We start from the raw sequence: 18,022 nt of genomic DNA, 5'->3' as shown, positions 1-18,022 counted from the left end.
AGCACTTCTTAAAGAAGTGAGTGGCTCACTGTCATTCTGTCCAACAATTCTGCTGAAGAATTCCTTTCTTGGTGACTTTCACACATAGTGTGCAGACGGATGATCCTTCTAGCATCCCCCCTCCCTCCCTCCCCCTCCCTCTCAGTCCTAAGCCTTTTGCCTCCAACAACCTTATCTGTCCCTGTATCTCAGCCACACACACTCACACCACAGACATCTTATCACCAGTAAGTACACATCCTCCATAAATAACTCCAATTCTAAGCACCCCCCTAGCTTTCCAACTCTCTCTTCCTAGTTTCCCAACTCCACAACCATCTCCAGCCAGGATTTTTGGCCTCTGCTTTGGCCTTTACCCTTCTAGGGCCTATTCTCTTTGCAATGTCTTAAAATTTAGGTCAAACCCCATCAATCATCAGTTTAAAATCCTTTAACGGTAGGCTACTGCCCAAGAAGAAATGCCCCAGTCCTTACTGTGGCCCTCTTCTGGGCCTTCAGTTATACGTTCCGCGCAAACATATGACTATGTGAACAAAGGCCTCGAGGGCTACACACCAAAAGGTTTACAGCTACCTCTAAGGAACTCAATGGAGCTCCAGGGACTTGGGTTTTATAATCGTCTATGTCTCCTGAGTGTTTTAAAACAAATGTATACTGCTTTCATACTTCCTATTGTAAAAGGAAGGGTAGTGGTGGTTTAGTCACTAAGCCATGTCCAACTTGCAACACCGTGGAGTAAAGTCTGCCAGACTTCTCTGTCCATGGGATTCTCTAGGCAAGACTACTGGAGGAGGTTGCCATTTCCTTCACCAGGGGATCTTCTTGACCCAGGAATCGAACCCAGGTCTCCTGCATTGCAGGCAGATTCCTTGCTGACTGAGCTATGAGGAAAGCCATCAACTGACAATAAAAAGTTGAAACCATTTTAAAGTTTCACATCATTATGCACATTGACTGAGTCTCAGACCATGTTCACAGCATATGGCAAGAGTTGGCAAACTTTCTATAAAGAGCCAGATAGTAAAGTTTTTGCTTTGGTGGGGGCCACATATGGTCTCTACTGATGGCAGCCTGCAGGCCATAATTTACTGATTCCTGTTCTATGACTACTATACATAACATCAGCAACATCCTCTCTGTCCACCAGAATACAAGCATTTGCTGACCCGCCATTGTGTGACAAGGGCAACACTATCAACGCTAGAAATTAAAGCTTCACCAAAGCTCACAACAAAGTTTTCTTACTAAGCTAATTTCTTTTAAAATTTATGTTAGAACTAACAAAATTTACTAAATACACAGCACAAAAAGCCACCCTCTTCAACCACAAATATCAACAAATAAGCCACAACTCCAAAACTCAAGTTTTCATGGGAATGTATATATTCATACAGACAAAGAATTAAAGCTTTCAGAATGACCTAACTGAAAAGGAACAAAGCAAAGAAGGCTGAGGTGGGAGTATAAACAGTAGCAAGTCACGGGAAGAAAATAAATTTCTGACTTGAGAACTTTCTTACTTACCCATTAAGTATGTGTTCAAATAGATGAACTTGACCATCTTTGCAAACAACAGCTAACTTGACAGGCTAAAACAAAAACATAACATTACTCTAATAGGAAATATACTTCAGTCGACTCTAATAATTACTTATGAAAATCCGACTACCCTCTCCACCCTTCAAATAATAACCAGAGATAAATCAGAACAGTAAGGATGGACAACTTTTGAATTTAAAAATAATCCCTCCATCAAAAGAACAAGTAGAAGTTGTCAAGCTTATAAACGTAAGTTTAGACTATGAAGACAGCATAGTCAATGACCACGCAGCCTGGAGGTTCAGAGGCACTAAGTTACTGCCAAGTGCACTGGCTGACAACAGGGAGCCGGCGGGCCTGCAAATCTGGATTACTGAAAGCGCCACCACGCCCTGTCCTTTGCCCTCATGAGCACTCAACACAGAACCCAATGGTTACATCAAACAGTCTAAGATTTTTGTTTTACTTCATTCTCTTTCCTGAACCATCACATCATCAAAATCCTGATTTAAAAAGAGTATTTGTGAAGTCCAAAAACAAATTCTCAAAAAATAAAAATAAAACAAGCCACTTACCTCCTCTTTGTTTTCTGACAAAGTCAAGTCAATAAAGACAGGTTCATCTGTAACTGTAAAAGACATCACTGCATTCTTCTCTTTGTTTTCTGACCGGACCTGCCTAGATAATAAACCAAGGTTTAGAAGGCAAGACACTGGGAGGGGATAATAAGAGGCCAAAGAGCATTTTCATCTTCTGAAAGCTAAATAAAGTAATTAAAAAATAAGCAAAATATTTGTGTCACTATCATGTAACATGGTTGCATGGGAAAAGAGAAAGCATTCATGTGTTTGTGGCAGACGTAAACAATGAGCAACCTCTTTTCCACTAACCTATTTGTCTATCTTGATGGCAATGCCAACTTTCTTATCACTACAGCTTTCCAAGTCTTGAAGTGAGTCCTCCAACTTCTCTTTCAAAGTCATTTTGGCTACTCTAAGTGCTCTGCAGTTCCACTTGAATTTTAAAATCACATTGCTAGTATTTTGACTGAGTTCACTCAGTATTTATAGATTAATGTGAGGAGAATTAACATCATAGTAATACTGAGAAAACAGAGTCCAGAAATAAACAGATAAATGACCTCATTATTTGTTGATTCCTTATTTGAGAATATGCCTACTTGTTAAAATTTATTCGCAGACCCCAAAATCAGTATTTGCGGTGATTTCATGGTCTTTAACAGGTATACACAGAGAAGTGAAGAATATGAGCAGCCCAACACCCATGAGGTTAAACAAGGCGATGCTGCCTTTTTACTGCAGCTTTCATAGTAAGGATTCTTTTCACAGCCTGCTTAGTGCCACGCTTTTTGCTCCTGTGCTTTTGGTTGGTGATTTCTGTTTAAAACGGCCCCCAAGAATAATGCTGAGGTGAAGCCTAGTATCCCTAAGAGTAAAAAGGTTAAGATATTCTTATAGAGAAAGTGTTGGAGTTTGATAAACTGTTATTTAACATAAGTTCATCACCTACGTATGTGTTTATTAAACCACCAGCAAATAGACGTTAGTAGTCATTTCTTTCAACAAGTAGATTTTTCTAAAAAAAATAAATAAATAAATTTTTTTTTTAGTTTTTTAAATTGCCCAGTCACAAAAATATTCAGCCTAGTGTTATCTTTAAACAAGCACAGAGGAAGATCTATAATATAACACTCTTAAATTTTTCTCATAAAGATCTGATTTTTAGGCAGGCTCAATTTCTCATTACAAGTCAATGTAAATCTAACATTAGATACAATAAAGCCAATCTCATATTCATCGTTTATATTAACCATGTAAATGTGACCAATCCTTTCAAGGTAATGTTACCTCCCAAATCCAAAAGACTACATACCAGACATTAAGTAACCGGTCATGGACTGCTCCAGATAAGAAATAAAGACCTGTAATTCCATCAAAGGGTTGGCTCTCATTAGGAGGTCTGATAGTAGTGAACGTGAGTGATGAAACTGGTGTCGCATGTCCTGTGAAGTGCTAGAGAAAGTTAAATCTCATTTAGGAGAAGATGGATATAAAGCAGTTAACAAAAATTAAGAGTTCACATGTACCAGAAATAATACAGATAATACATATCTGAAATCAGAGCTCCAGACTACTAATTATTTGTGCTATATTCCTCTCACTTTAAAAAATTTCATCTGAAAAATGTTGAACATTAAAAATGTCCCTTCCAACTCCCATGATCTTTTTTTCCTCCATCTTTACCCTAAAGACTCACTTCATTCTACCCATTTTAAAGGGGTGCTTGGGTGCTCAGACACAGCCAAGGAATTGTAGGTCTTCATGTTACTCTCAGTGAGTCGAAACCACAATTTTAAGGCATCATCACAGCACCAAAAGTTCAGTAACCCAAGTGCACTAAATGTTAAGTCTACATCTCCACAGTTAAGTATTGTGTTAATTCTAAATTTCCTTAAATACTAAAAGTGTACCAAATACTGGATGCAAGCTAGATATTAAAAATTGCTATCATTATTACACAATTATAATTATCAAGAGACAATTCAAATTCTACTCATTTCTTCCATTTATATTCATTTTTGCAATGCATGTGAAACAGACATATCTAATTTATTTCAACAGATCTGAAGGCTAAGTTTTGTCTACTAAAAATCTACTATTTCATATGCTTCAAAGTAACAAATCTTATAAAATAATATTCTCTTGTTCAGATTCCTGCCTTTCTCCATACTTGCTCCAGACCACTGTTATGCTTACGACTTATTTGATTCACTCACTCTGTAGACTTCTTTGGTCTCCAAAACCCATAGTTTGATTGTTCGACCAGCTGAAAGCAACATCTTTCCATCTGGGCTGATACACAAGGAACTGACACTGCTATTATCACCTTTCCATTTGCTGTATTGAAGAGAAATAAAAACATCTCTGTAAATGGGGAGGAACCTTTACTCAGAGCAAAAATAAAAAACAAATCAGGCCTTAAAAATGCCTCTTAAGATTCTAGGCCAAATGGCAATCCCCCGAAACTTGAGTCAAGTAACCAACCCTGGACAGATCTCCAAGGTCCTGCCTCCCCAACAGGACAGAGAATCTGGAGAGGTACCAGGAAATGGGTAAGAGCTATGAGAGTGTATAATGGGTAGCTGTGTATCCTGTGATCCATCAGGTAGACTTTATTAACACCCAGGAAACTGGGCATGCTGGCTGGACCTCTGCAAAGCCACTATTCCCTCCAAAGTTCCTGCATTCTCTGAAAGGTTGAGAATTTACTTAGCAGCACAAATGATCTCTCAACCTATGGTACAAAAAGGCTATTTCTACCCCAAATGCACAGAGAAATGCCCCCATCTGATAGAGTAAAATAAATTAGGTATAGATGATCCCTTTCTAATATCACAAATACGATTAGCAGCAAGAGTGTCTGCAGACTGTCACACACGTTAACAAACTTTTATAAGCAACAAGGAGCTTGGCCTGGCTATTCACTTATATAATAAGAAATAACAGCAGCAATTTTCCTACCAAAAAGGGTTAATTCTAAAGTGGAAAATATATTGCTCTGCTAGTCACATTGGAACTGTCAAATAACTCATTCAGAAAAACAAAATTACTCTTTTTTATCTAGGCTGCCAACATGCCAACCAAACTAAGGAAGACCTGAAACTTAGGAGCCACGTGAGCCACGGCCACAGTCACCTCAGCAAACACCAGAAACACACAGAAGGCCAAAGTAATGCTGGTGGCATGTACCACCACAGAATCAACTGCAGAAAACATCACCCAAGATACTTCGGGAAAGCCATTATGAGGCAGTACCACTTAAAGAGGAACCAGGGTTTCTGCCCAACTATCAACCATGATAAATTATGGACCTTGGTCAGTACAGACACGGGTAAATGCTGCCAAGACCAAGACTGGAGCTGCTCCTATCACTGATGTGGTGTGATTAGGTTATTACAGAGTTCTGGGGAAGGGAAAGCTCCCAAGGCAGTCTGTCTTTGTGAAGGCCAAACTCAAGGCCAAACTCTTCACCAGAAGAGCTGAGGAGAAGATTAAGGGTATAGGTGCAGCTTGTGTACTGGTAGCTTGAAGTGACATGCTGGGAAATTCATTAAACAGTAACAAGTGCTTTTCAAAAAAAAAAAGGAAAAACAAAATTAGATTCTTAAAATACACAATGAACTTTAGAAATTAAATCAAAACTGATGAAAAATAAAGAAATATTTATGAGAATGTTTTTATAATTCTGGGGTTAGAAAAGGCCTTCCAAAGCAATTACAAATAAGGAATCACAAAGAAAAAACAAACAAGTTTAATTAAATAGAACTTACCACAAATAAGTCATAAAAATTAAAAGCAAAAGCCTGGGGGGGGGGGGAAGATATAAAAAATATATAGGCAACTGGGGCTCTGTAACAACCTAGAGGGGTGGGATGGGGAGGGAGATAGGTTCGAGAGGGAAGGGACATATGTATATGTATGATTCATGTTGATGCTTGGCAGAAACCAACACAATTCTGTAAAGCAATTATCCTTCAATTAAAAAATAAATTTAAAATTTAAAAAGAGAATTAATAATCAGAATATACAAATATCTCTTTATATTTAAGAAAGAACTCCTAGGGACTTCCCTGGTAGACCAGTAACTAAGATTTCATGCTCCCAATGTGGGGGCCTGGGTTCAATCCCTGATCAGGGAACTAGATCCCACATACTGCAACTAAGACCAGTGTAGCCAAATAAGCGTTTTTAGAAAGAGAAATAACTCTTTGATTAAAAAAAAAAAAAAAAAACCTCAAAATCAAAACAGACAAACAAGGCTTCCTTGGTGGTCCAGTGGTTAAGAACACACCTCCCAATGCAAGGACATGGGTTCAATCTCTGGTCTGGGAAAATACAGGTCTTGAAGCAGTAAGTCCAAGAGCCCTAAAGCCCATGCTCCACCACAAGAGAAGCCACCACAATGAGAAGTCTGTACAAGGCAACCTGACAATCAATGTGAAAAACTCAACCTCACCAACAATCAAAGAAGTGCTGCAATAACGAGCAAGAACTTTTCCTTTACCCTCGTTGGTACCAAATATTCTTGACAATTTTTCACCAAATCCCACAGCTTCAGCACTCACCTATATTCCTTATTTACTATCTGGTCGCTGAATTGAGAGACTTTAAAGAAAAAAAAGACATGATCACCATCCTGACAAGCTTTCTGAATCTACTTCACCACTGAGCACAGGAAACGCCAGCATAGAGCTAACACCACCAAAGCCCGCCCCCCTCCCCATTAAGAGCTTTGCAACCTAATGTGATAACCTCCCTCCATCAGCAGTACCTGGGAATTTGTGTGAATTCTGAAGCCCCAACCTGGACCCACTAAATCAGACCTGTAGACACAAGTAGCGTAATGTGCACTTTAAAGATGGAAAAGCAATAGGAAATGTGACTGGTTCCAGAGGAGTGACCTACAATACTAACTCTGAAGGCCTCCCAACCACTCGACAAATAAGCCCAGCAACTGAGCCACACACCCACACAGGCTTTCCAAGCAGCTTTTTAATGTTTCATTTTCAAAAAACAACAGGCAGTCAAGGATCTCCAGTCACTTGAAGAATGTCTTTAACATGAAAGAAACCAAACAAAAATCAAAACACATCCTCAAGAGGGACGTAAGTAAAAAAAACTTAAATCCTGCACTACTTCAGAGAATTAGAAAATATTATAGGCATGAAAGAAGCATGACAGAATGAAAAAGAAATATTCAAAGAACATAAAATAGCTCCCGGAAGTTAATAGTTTAGTTTGAGGAACTTAAAAATTCAATACAAGACTTAGAAGGTGAAATTGAAGCAATTTCCCAGGTAACTGAAGGAAAAGACAAAAGAGTTAAAATGAGAATACAGTATGAAACTTAAAGGATTAGTCCAATCTAAATAACAGTATGTAGTATAAGAGAAAGGAGAAAGCAGGAATTAAATTTTCAGATCTACAGTACAAGAATAATGAAGAACATGAATTCCCAGGCTAAATAGTTCCTCAAGGGCCAACACAATGCACTGACTAAAGAAAAAAATAAACAAAACACAGAATATTTCAGTGTATAAGAATAATTAACAATGAAAGCCAAAAAGTCGGTATCTTCAAATTATTAATCAACTGTGAGGACAGAATAAAGACACTGGAAGACATGCATGGTAAATGTATTGAGATTCTGCTTGTCTTCCAGGAAGCTACCAATTTGTATGTGTCACCAAAAGGAAGAAATAAACCCACGAAGAGAAGAATGGGATCTAGGAAACAGAGGTTCCATCTGACAAGAAAATTTTCAAGATAATGAAAGGAAATCTCAGGATAATCACTAGAATAAAGCAGAGAAGTCCTCCAAGAAATAAATGAAACTGGAGGAAAGCCTTCAAAGATTAAATAACTGATTCATCAACTGATGTGTCTGAAAATAAGTGACATTTACACTACTGCAGGAATGAGACTGAACTAATGACAAGTATATACAAAACTAAGCAAATGAAGCAATAATGCACCCCAAAATTTTGTGCCCAAAGATAACACAAACAGTACAGTCCAAGTCTCATCTAAAACAGTATTTAGGTAGGTATAACGTGAACAATGAATATTGTTTAATCAAAGTGTGACATTACAACACTGGGAAAATGGGGATGGAAAAAGGTAGGGACTAAGAGCTAAATCCTCATCTTCCTAAAATGGAAAATAAAATCAATTAACTATAGCATAAGAATGCCAAAAATGAAACTGTAAACACAATACTGTATGAGAGAGTGTAGCTGGGTGAAAGCTCAGACTCTGATTCAACTTCTCTCTTAAGCCAAAGCAGGGACGGAGACCACCCTGCAGTGTTACAAAAACAATACTGTGTATAACATGTTGAAGACTGCCTTGAACATTATCAGTCACTTCTGGAAGGACTGGCTTGGTAAACTCTCATCTAGATGGCATTTAAAAGTATAGCTGCATGGGCCCCACCCTGACCTAGTGGACAAGAACCTCCACAGGTGTCTCTTTACAACCATGAGTGTGGTTAATGGAACGCACTGCACCTCTAGGCAGATGACTCACTCTGTACCACCAGCCCCAAACCTGTGAGATTCTAAGCCTCTCTCACCACCCCTTCTGCTGGGTCTAGCTACTCTTCCTCTGAACTAGCTTGTCTGATTCTGAACTAGCTCCTTCCCATATATTTTACACCATCCTAGCAGATTTTCTTCCTAAAACATTATTTGGGTTATTCTGCTCCTATGACATTGACCTTCAGTGTCTCCTGCTTACCAAACAATCTAAAACTCTAAAAAAGTAGTTTCAGTACAGCAGAAAAACACTGTGCCAGAATTCAAGAGAGCAGGATTAGAACTCTCCTGCCACTTATTAGTTGTAAGACCATGAGTATCATTATCCTCCTTAGGATCCTCATCTGCGTAAGTTCAACTACATTCAACAGTCCACATTAACTAAGCATCTACTACACAGTCACTCACAGGTTTAGGTGCTTGAACTAGAAGACTGTCTGAGATTTTTATCAAAAACTTATGGCCAGACTCTTATACAGATATTCTGGCTCATATCCTCTGCCAGCCTTTATTCCCCAGCATGGCCCTCCTCTTAAATTCCACTACTCCATTCCAAGTAAATCTTTCACTTTCCTTTCTCCTAGCCTTTGCTCCTGCCATATCCCCACGCCAAATTCCTTTCCCCACCCTCAAAAAGATTCTCCTGCCCTATCCATCTTACCTCTCTTAAGAAGACCAGCTGAAATTCTTCTCTTCCATCAGGCCTTCCCAACACCACCCTACTCATCTGACCAGTAATTTACATGCTGCTGCCGCTAAGTCGCTTCAGTCATGTCCAACTCTTTAACAATCCCATGGACTGCAGCCTACCAGGCTCCTCTGTCCACGGGATTTTCCAGGCAAGAGTACTGGAGTGGGGTGCCATTGCCTTCTCTGAATTACATGCTACCTTATGGCATCTCTTATGCGGTTATCCCGTACCATTATTTATGTATTAAAATCCTCTTTTATGTATTATATATTTTTATGTATTTAATACATAAACTTTTATGTATTAAAATCCTCTATGTCCAATTTGATTAAACATTCCTTGAGAACAGTCTATAACCTTACCAGTGTCTACATTCCCCATTGTATCCAATATCCAACTTTACTTATATCAAGAATACAGCCATGATTTGTCAAAACACTAATGCATTCCCAAATAGTCATCGAGCTATCCCAAAAGTATCAACGTTACTCACCACTTCACTTTGCACGTCTGTGTGTTCCATTCCACAATATGTTTATCATCTGAACAACTATACAAACAGCCATTGTCTTGATGCCACTGTATGCAATTGACTCTGTTGTCATGTCCACCACTCTGCAGATGTTTTTAAAAATTTAAAAGAAAAAAAAAAAAGCTCATCTGGTATAATGTATAATATGCACCCTAGATTCATTACTGAACACTTAACTAAAATGTTAGGCCTTAACCTAATAAAAAAGCCTATCCATTAACCTCATTAAAATGAGTATTTATTTCCAACATTCAAAATGAGATAAATCTGCTATAATTTTATCAAATATTAACTTTCTCTTCCCCTCTGCTGGAAAAACATACATCATAAGTCAAAGTAGTATTAGTCCTAAACGCCTGCTGCTTTTGATAGGAATGTCAGCACTAAGCATGATAAAATACTTCATGTACAGTGGCAACAGTCTGGGACACTTGAGTGAACTAGTAAAGTCAAATCTTAAAGGGTTTAAAGTCAACACTTAAGGTAAAATTCACTTCTAGTTAAAACTATCCTTGAAAATCCCTTTGCAAAAAAAGTACCAAACACTCTCTCAATTTTAAAAATCGTTTTCTTCAGGGAAACACTGAATGTTTCCATGTGTCATAGCTCATACCATATGGATGTAAGTTTAAATATACTTAGCATAGCAAAATGCGTGCTTACTCAGAGGCACTGCATAGAAATGGAGACATCAACTGCAGAAAGACAAATTCAAGTCTCCCATCTAACACATTCCAGAACAAGCTCATTCAGCAGAATAAGGTGTTAAATCTTAGGGTAAAACCTACCCTCTGAGCAATTACTGTTTTTTCACTCTTTCCACCTAAATTCACATCAAATATACATACAGTGAACAACTGTATACATATCTAAGCTAAGCATAAAGGTAAACTCACTACTACTTTCATACAGATTGCTCCCACCAAAAAAGAAAAATAATTTTAAACATTAAATTCAATACTTCCCTTCCTTCCTAACAGCTATCTACTCAAAGCCCTACTTTATAACCACACACAAAAAAACTGAACAAAGGATATGAATTGAAAAATTCATTGAACTCAGTAAGAAATTTTTTAAAACTTTCAGTAAGTAATCCAAGAGATAAAAGCAAAACAAAGCAACATTTTCAGTCTGTTCATCTACCAATTTTTTAGCACTGTAATATCCATCCTGGTAAGGCTACAGTGAAAACGGCACTATCCCATGTTGCTAGAGGGCTAGCATACCTTTTTGGAAAGCAATCTAGCAACTGTCCACTCATTCATTCATTTACTCATTCAACAAACACTGATTGACTCAATACCAATTATTTCTAATAAACTCATTCTTTGTCAAAGATTTATATATAATCCTGCAAGGTATCAAAATGACCTAAAAAGGAGTTCAAACCTCCATCAGTATCATGTCTGTACCTGACTGAAACAGTATCACCATGCACCCGATGGTAGGTCCCTGCTGATCACAGAAGACTGACCAAATCAAAAGATGGGATCTGGGGTATAGTGGGGTAAAAGCAAACTTGAGGCCCACACTCACCTTGCAGAGGAAGGAGGAATGAAGGGAGTGTCCCTTTACATATACTTCTGAAAGATTTTTTTTCAGTTGTATATTATTTTTACAGTATTTAATATAAAAACAAGTGATATATTTTTAAATGTAGAGTTAAAAATCAAATAAAAATTTTCACCTATTAAATAAGCTTGGGTTTTTGGTTAGTCTCATTGTTGTTTTAACAGAATAATCAAAGATGACAAAAACACTGCTGAAACACAGGTACCCTGCCACCGCTGAGACAAGGACAAATTAGGAAAACTTTCAGAAAAAATTTATACTATGTATAAAAACACCTAGCACACACCTTGGACTCATTAGTCATAGGTAACTGTGGGAAACCATGTAAGAAAAAAAGTTTTGTAACAAAAAAATCAGAAACTACCTCAATGGTCAGTAACAGTAATACCAACAAGGGCCTATCCAATTTATAGGACTTTAGGCAACTAGGTCTGAACAAATATAAAAATTACTCAAGCTGTAATATAATGGGAAGTATCAGGATACAAAATTAACTGACTAAAACTATCAACAGAGGATCTCTCACTGATAAATTTAGGTACAGGTGGGGGTTTCAGGATGGGGGACACATGAACACCCATGGCTGATTCACGTCAATGTATGGAAAAACCACTACTATACTGTAAATAATTAGCCTCCAATTAAAATAAATTAATTTTAATTTTGATATAATTCTTTTCCCTAACTTCAGGTATTTCAAATTACCTATGGATAGATGTTACTTAAAAGAGAAAAGTCTTTCATTTATAAATACAGAAAGCACTCCTATATACAGATAGGAATTAAGTGAACATCAAAAACATACTCTAACAGATAACTGTCTGAAACAAATCGTGCCAATTAAGTTACTGCCTTGCAGTACCAAGCCCACAGGTCTCTGCTCTGGATGCTGGGCTGGGGCTCTGCAAACCCCATTTCTGCTTTGCCAGTGGGATCATTAGTGGGCTCCAGACCAAGGGACCTGTTTCCTTCCTGTCTCCCAGTTTGCATCACCCTAACGTTTCTTCAACACAGCAGGAGCAATCCTTTCAGCAGCAGCTGAACTTAAGATTCAGCTTTTTCAACACTTGGAGAACCAGTCTCATCAGCTCCTTTCAAAGATACCAGCAGCCAGCCTGTGCCCACTCCCCCCTCCCAGAAGTCTGGACCTCAAGTCCATAGGGCCAATCTCCCTCGACAGACATCATCAGCACAGAGAGCAACATCTGCTTCTCAGAGATCTGAGTTTCAGCAAAAATCTCACAGCTTCCCTTGTTTCAGAGCCCTGGAGGTGCTGTGCTCCTTCTTTCAGCTACTGTCTGTGATACTCAGAATTCTCCCTATCCTTTCTTATTTTAAGCCCACGCAACAGTTCTTCACACTCTTCATATTCTGACCTATAATAAAGACGAGGTTACCTATCACAGCAATTATCAAATATTACTGTTCAAAATTTTAAATATGGAAGGGGGAGGAAAACGCCCCTATACTACAGATCCTATAACATATCCTGAACTGTTTTGTTTTTCATAATCAGCTTCCCAACATCTCTCTTTTATATGAAACATACACATACAGATATGTACTTACTATCAATTTACTGTGTAATTCTCCTTTTACTGTGCTGTATAATAAAATACTACCAACTGCTGTACCAAGAGCCAACAAGTCGGCCTGGTTACTTGTTCCTATAGCTTCTGATTTCCTTTTTTTCCTCTGTGGACCTTCCTGGGGGGGGAGAAAAAAGACAATTTTTTATTTTATTATTTCAAACACTGAACCATCATTAATGCATAAATGCAAATGCCCTCAAGCCCACAAATGAAATGTGCCTGCTTCTAAGCAATGTTTTTTTAAAGTGGAGATGGGATTTGCTCTCAGATGATTTCTTTCTCACTACTTAGAATATAATCACTCCACAGGAAGAACTTCTAATACCTGTCCCTGTCTCCTACCTCTCTGAAAGGAAGGCAAACAGGAGAATTTAGAATGCTCTCGGCAGGGTTCTAAGGGTTCCAAGCAGCCTGTTTTCCACTTCTCAGAAACCAGCCATTCCCAACAAGTCCAAGTGAAGTCTCCACTCCAAAGCAAAGACATTACAGATCCATATACAAGCAGCCAATACTTTCCCCTTTACCCACAAAATCTTTCCTTGCCTTGTGGCTTCATTTTCAGGAAATGGGATTCAAATGTTTTTATATTTATAAACATACAATTACTTCAATTTGAGTCAAAAAATAGTTGAACTCTCAGAGGAGCTCAAAGCACACACCAGAGAAGTTGCTCCAGTGACTGATTAAGGGTCAATCTGAAAGTTCCACGCTGTGTTCGTGATTAGTGTCAAATGGTCCAAGCCTTCTTAGACTTACTTCAAAAATGAAACTAACAGCTTCTATCTATCCATCAAGAAGACAACCAGTGAGTACAACTTCAGAGTACTACCTTAGAGTTTATAATGCTGAATAATAATAATTTTGCAACTTTTCTTCCATATATTTAGAATTTTTTTTAAATTAAAGCTCATTAGCCTATGTTTTAACATAAAGAAATTGAGAAATCCATTCTTTTCATGTAAAAGAGACGAATACCATAAAAAAGAGAACTTTTTCTTCTCAACACTGCAAGATCTTTGCTCTATAGCACATAAAAACCAGTTCACAATACATAAAAGTCTGCCCAACCCAAAAAACCACCAATGAAAACCGATGTTACCAGTGCACAGACTATCAAGGAGCAGACTTATAAGGCATTTTCTTCTTTTTTCCCTCTTAATTACATTTGAAGAATTTGATTCATTGGACATACTAAGTCAACAAAAAACTGTAAGATTTAACAACAAAAAAGATACCTTTATATATGGAAAAAGTAATGCATATTTTACAAGTCTTGAGAAATGTATTTACATTAATAAACCCAAAAAAAAAGTTACAATTAAAGTCAAAGTCTAAGTCTGATGGTCTCATCAGTAACATTTCATTTGATTGAACATTGAACTTAATCACAAAGTGCCCCAGGTTCCACCTTCAGTTACATGAATTTCTAAAGCCACCTCTGAATGATCGCAGAGGGCAAATGTGGCTTCTGCATAAGGTTATGAACACAGACACCAAATTCAGGCAAGGGAAGCAGGGGAAAGTGTACCAACCTAATACTACCTCATCAGAAAACTCTTTCTCTGAAAGATTCTAGGAAGTATCTCTTCTATTCTTGGTTTTCCCCAAATCAAATTAAAATTACCTACACTGAGGTTTCTAACGTGTGGGACATAGGCTGATCCAAATATGTGTATGTTTTTCTGTAGATACGCATCTGCATTAAAAAGCACAAAGAGGGCTTCCCTGGTGGCTCAGTGGGAAAGAATCTGCCTACCAATGCAGGAGACATGGGTTCAATCCCTGGCCCAGGAAGATCTCACATGCCATAGCACAACTAAAGCCTGTGTGCCACAAGTACTGAGCCTGTGCTCTGGAGCCCTCGAGCCCCAACTACTGAAGCCCACATGCCCTACAGCCTGTGCTCCACAACAAGAGAAGTCACCCCAATGAGAAGCCCACGCACCACAACCAGAGAAAAGCCTGAGCAGTAACAAAGGCCCAGCAGAGCCAAAGATAAATGGAATTATTTTTTTAAGCACAAAGAAATTTTAGAAATTAAACATTAATATATTCAAAGCCCTCATTTCCCTATCAGCAAAATCTCTATTTTGGGGAGAAGCAAGCAGAGGCTAGTGGTAGGAATATTATAGAAAATATGCCCAATTTTGAGGATCATTGGTCTAAACCTAAATAATAATCCAATTAGTTAACCTCAAACAACTAACAACTCACATACATTTTCTCCAAGCGAGTGATCTTTTTTAAAACTAACTTCTCATTCAGTAGGATGCATATGTCCAAACAAGTAACACATGCAACCAGATAAGTTTATATAACCAATGTGCATTTTAGTGAAACCTAATATTTTAACGATGGTGTGATCACTCACCTAGAGCCAGACATCCTGGAATGTGAAGTCAAGTGGGCCTTAGAAAGCATTACTACGAACAAAGCTAGTGGAGGTGATGGAATTGCAGTTGAGCTGTTTCAAATCCTGAAAGATGATGCTATGGTAAGTGCTGCACTCAATATGCCAGCACATTTGAAAAATTCAGCAGTGGCCACAGGACTGGAAAAGGTCACTTTTCATTCCAATCCCAAAGAAAAGCAATGCCAAAGAATGCTCAAACTACCGCACAATTGCACTTATCTCACACGGTAGTAAAGTAATGCTCAAAATTCTCCAAGCCAGGCTTAAGCAATATGTGAACCGTGAACTTCCAGATGTTCAAGCTGGTTTTAGAAAAGGCAGAGGAACCAGAGATCAAATTGCCAACATCCTCTGGATCATCAAAAAAGCAAGAGAGTTCCAGAAAAACATCTATTTCTGCTTTACTGACTATGCGAAAGCCTTTGTGTGGATCATAATAAACTGTGGAAAATTCTGAGAGAGATGGGAATACCAGACCACCTGACCTGCCTCTTGAGAAACCTGTATGCAGGTCAGGAAGCAACAGTTAGAACTGGACATGGAACAACAGACTGGTTCCAAATAGGAAAAGGAGTATGTCAAGGCTGTACACTGTCACCCTGCTTATTTAACTTATATGCAGAGTACATCATAAGAAATGCTGGGCTGGAGGAAGCACAAGCTGGAATCAAGATTGCTGAGAAATCAATAACCTCAGATATGCAGATGATACAACCCTTATGGCAGAAAGTGAAGAGGAACTAAAAAGCCTCTTGATGAAAGTGAAAGAGGAGAGTGAAAAAGTTGGCTTAAAGCTCAACATTCAGAAAACAAAGATCATGGCATCTGGTCCCATCACTTCATGGGAAATAGATGAGGAAACAGTGGAAACAGTGTCAGAATTTATTTTTGGGGGTTCCAAAAATCACTGCAGATGGTGATTGCAGCCATGAAATTAAAAGATGCTTACTCCTTGGAAGGAAAGTTATGACCAACCTAGATAGCATATTGAAAAGCAGAGACATTACTTTGCCAACAAAGGTCCATCTAGTCAAGGCTATGGTTTTTCCAGTGGTCATGTATGGATGTGAGAGTTCGACTGTGAAGAAAGCTGAGCGCTGAAGAATTGATCCGTTTGAACTGCGGTGCTGGAGAAGACTCTTGTGAGTCCCTTGGACTGCAAGGAGATCCAACCAGTCCATCCTAAAGGAGATCAGTCCTGGGTGTTCACTGGAAGGACTGATGCTGAGGCTGAAACTCCAATACTTTGGCCACCTCATGCGAAGAGTCGACTCACTGGAAAAGACCCTGATGCTGGGAGGGATTGGGGGCAGGAGGAGAAGGGGACGACAGAGGATGAAATGGCTGGATGGCATCACTGACTCGATGCATGTGAGTTTGGGTGAACTCCGTGTGTTGGTGATGGACAGGGAGGCCTGGCATGCTGCGATTCATGGGGTCACAAAGAGTCAGACATGACTGAGCGACTGAACTGAATATTTTAACCCCATTACTAAATATTTCTGAAATCAAGAGTTTAGTGGTACTAATGATTATAGATTATGACAGACTTCTGCTGGCATTTTCTATTAGAACCTGTTATTTCTGTGATCAAAAATTTCAATGACTCCCCAGAGAAATCAAAAAAACAACTTTTTGGCATTCAAAGGCATCCACAATTTGCCTCCAGTCCACCTTTTCTAGTCTCATTTCCAATTCCATCCTTATATTACACTCCCTGGTCAAGAATGTGTGTTAGTTGCTCAGTTGTGTCCGACTCTTTGCAAACCCATGGATGGACTGTAGTCTGTCAGGCTCCTCTGTCCATGGAGTTCTCTGGGCAAGAATACTGGAGTGGGTTACCATTCCCTTCTCCAGAGGATCTTCTTGACCCAGGGATCTAACCCGGATCAGCTGCACTGCAGGCAGCTTCTTTACCATCTGAGCCAACAGAGTCACGAATACACTATCCCATCTGCTTGTCCCTCCTTTTGGGAGAGAATTTTTCCTACCCATCTCAATTTTCAATTTGGTTAAAAAAAAAACAAACAAACAAACAAACAATCCATGCTTCAGGGTCAACCTCAAACACGTTCTCTCCACAAAAACCTCTTCTTTCTCTTAAGACTGAAGTCATACTCTGCTTTGCATTACAGACACAGTATATCTGAACTGTCTTTATTTCTTCTTTAATGTCTTAGTCATATTACTTTGTTTCATGTCATGTGCATGTTAATGACATGTGTAAATATATAAAGTAATGGAAAAGGTAGGCTAAAAATTTAGTTCATCTATCTGTGATCAGAAAATCTGAGTTTTAGGGAATTTCCTGGTGGTTCAGTGGTGAGGACTCTGGCACGTTCACTGCTGGGCTCCAGTTCAATCCCTGGTTAGGGAACTAACATCCAACAAGCCACACAAAAGGGGAAATTTTTAAAAAAAAAAGAGAGAGAGAGAGAAGAAAATCTGAGCTCCAGAAGGTACCAGAAATGAAGACCAAAAGGACTGGGTCTATTACTCAGACTATAGAGTCTTTGCCAATGTGAAGGGCTGGCTGAGATAAGCAATAAATGCCAACAGCAGTCTC

At 38.7% G+C, this 18,022-nt stretch overlaps 1 protein-coding gene, 1 non-coding gene and 1 pseudogene across 2 annotated transcripts in view; 1 reads left to right on the top strand and 2 right to left on the bottom strand.

Annotated features, from left to right (window-relative positions):
• The window catches only part of WDR43 (WD repeat domain 43), a 37,686-nt gene that overhangs the window by 15,518 nt on the left and 4,146 nt on the right, over window positions 1-18,022 (bottom strand). The window contains exons 2-7 of the mRNA XM_069580327.1: window positions 13,021-13,158; window positions 9,841-9,962; window positions 4,337-4,457; window positions 3,433-3,572; window positions 2,115-2,217; window positions 1,525-1,589 (exon numbers count right to left, since the gene is read on the bottom strand). Of these exons, the coding sequence (XP_069436428.1) occupies window positions 1,525-1,589; window positions 2,115-2,217; window positions 3,433-3,572; window positions 4,337-4,457; window positions 9,841-9,962; window positions 13,021-13,158 (689 nt within the window). The remainder of the gene's footprint in view (window positions 1-1,524; window positions 1,590-2,114; window positions 2,218-3,432; window positions 3,573-4,336; window positions 4,458-9,840; window positions 9,963-13,020; window positions 13,159-18,022) is intronic.
• LOC138438474 (small nucleolar RNA SNORD53/SNORD92) lies at window positions 3,848-3,932 on the bottom strand. Its single transcript, XR_011256401.1, has one exon. It is a non-coding gene; the product is annotated as a small nucleolar RNA SNORD53/SNORD92 (small nucleolar RNA).
• On the top strand, window positions 5,194-5,649 carry LOC138435523 (large ribosomal subunit protein uL15-like; annotated as a pseudogene).

Source organism: Ovis canadensis, chromosome 3, assembly GCF_042477335.2.
Source record: "Ovis canadensis isolate MfBH-ARS-UI-01 breed Bighorn chromosome 3, ARS-UI_OviCan_v2, whole genome shotgun sequence".
NCBI classification, from domain to species: Eukaryota; Metazoa; Chordata; class Mammalia; order Artiodactyla; family Bovidae; genus Ovis; species Ovis canadensis.
The sequence above is the reverse complement of the archived record's forward strand: the minus strand, read 5'-3'. Positions and strand labels throughout refer to the sequence as shown.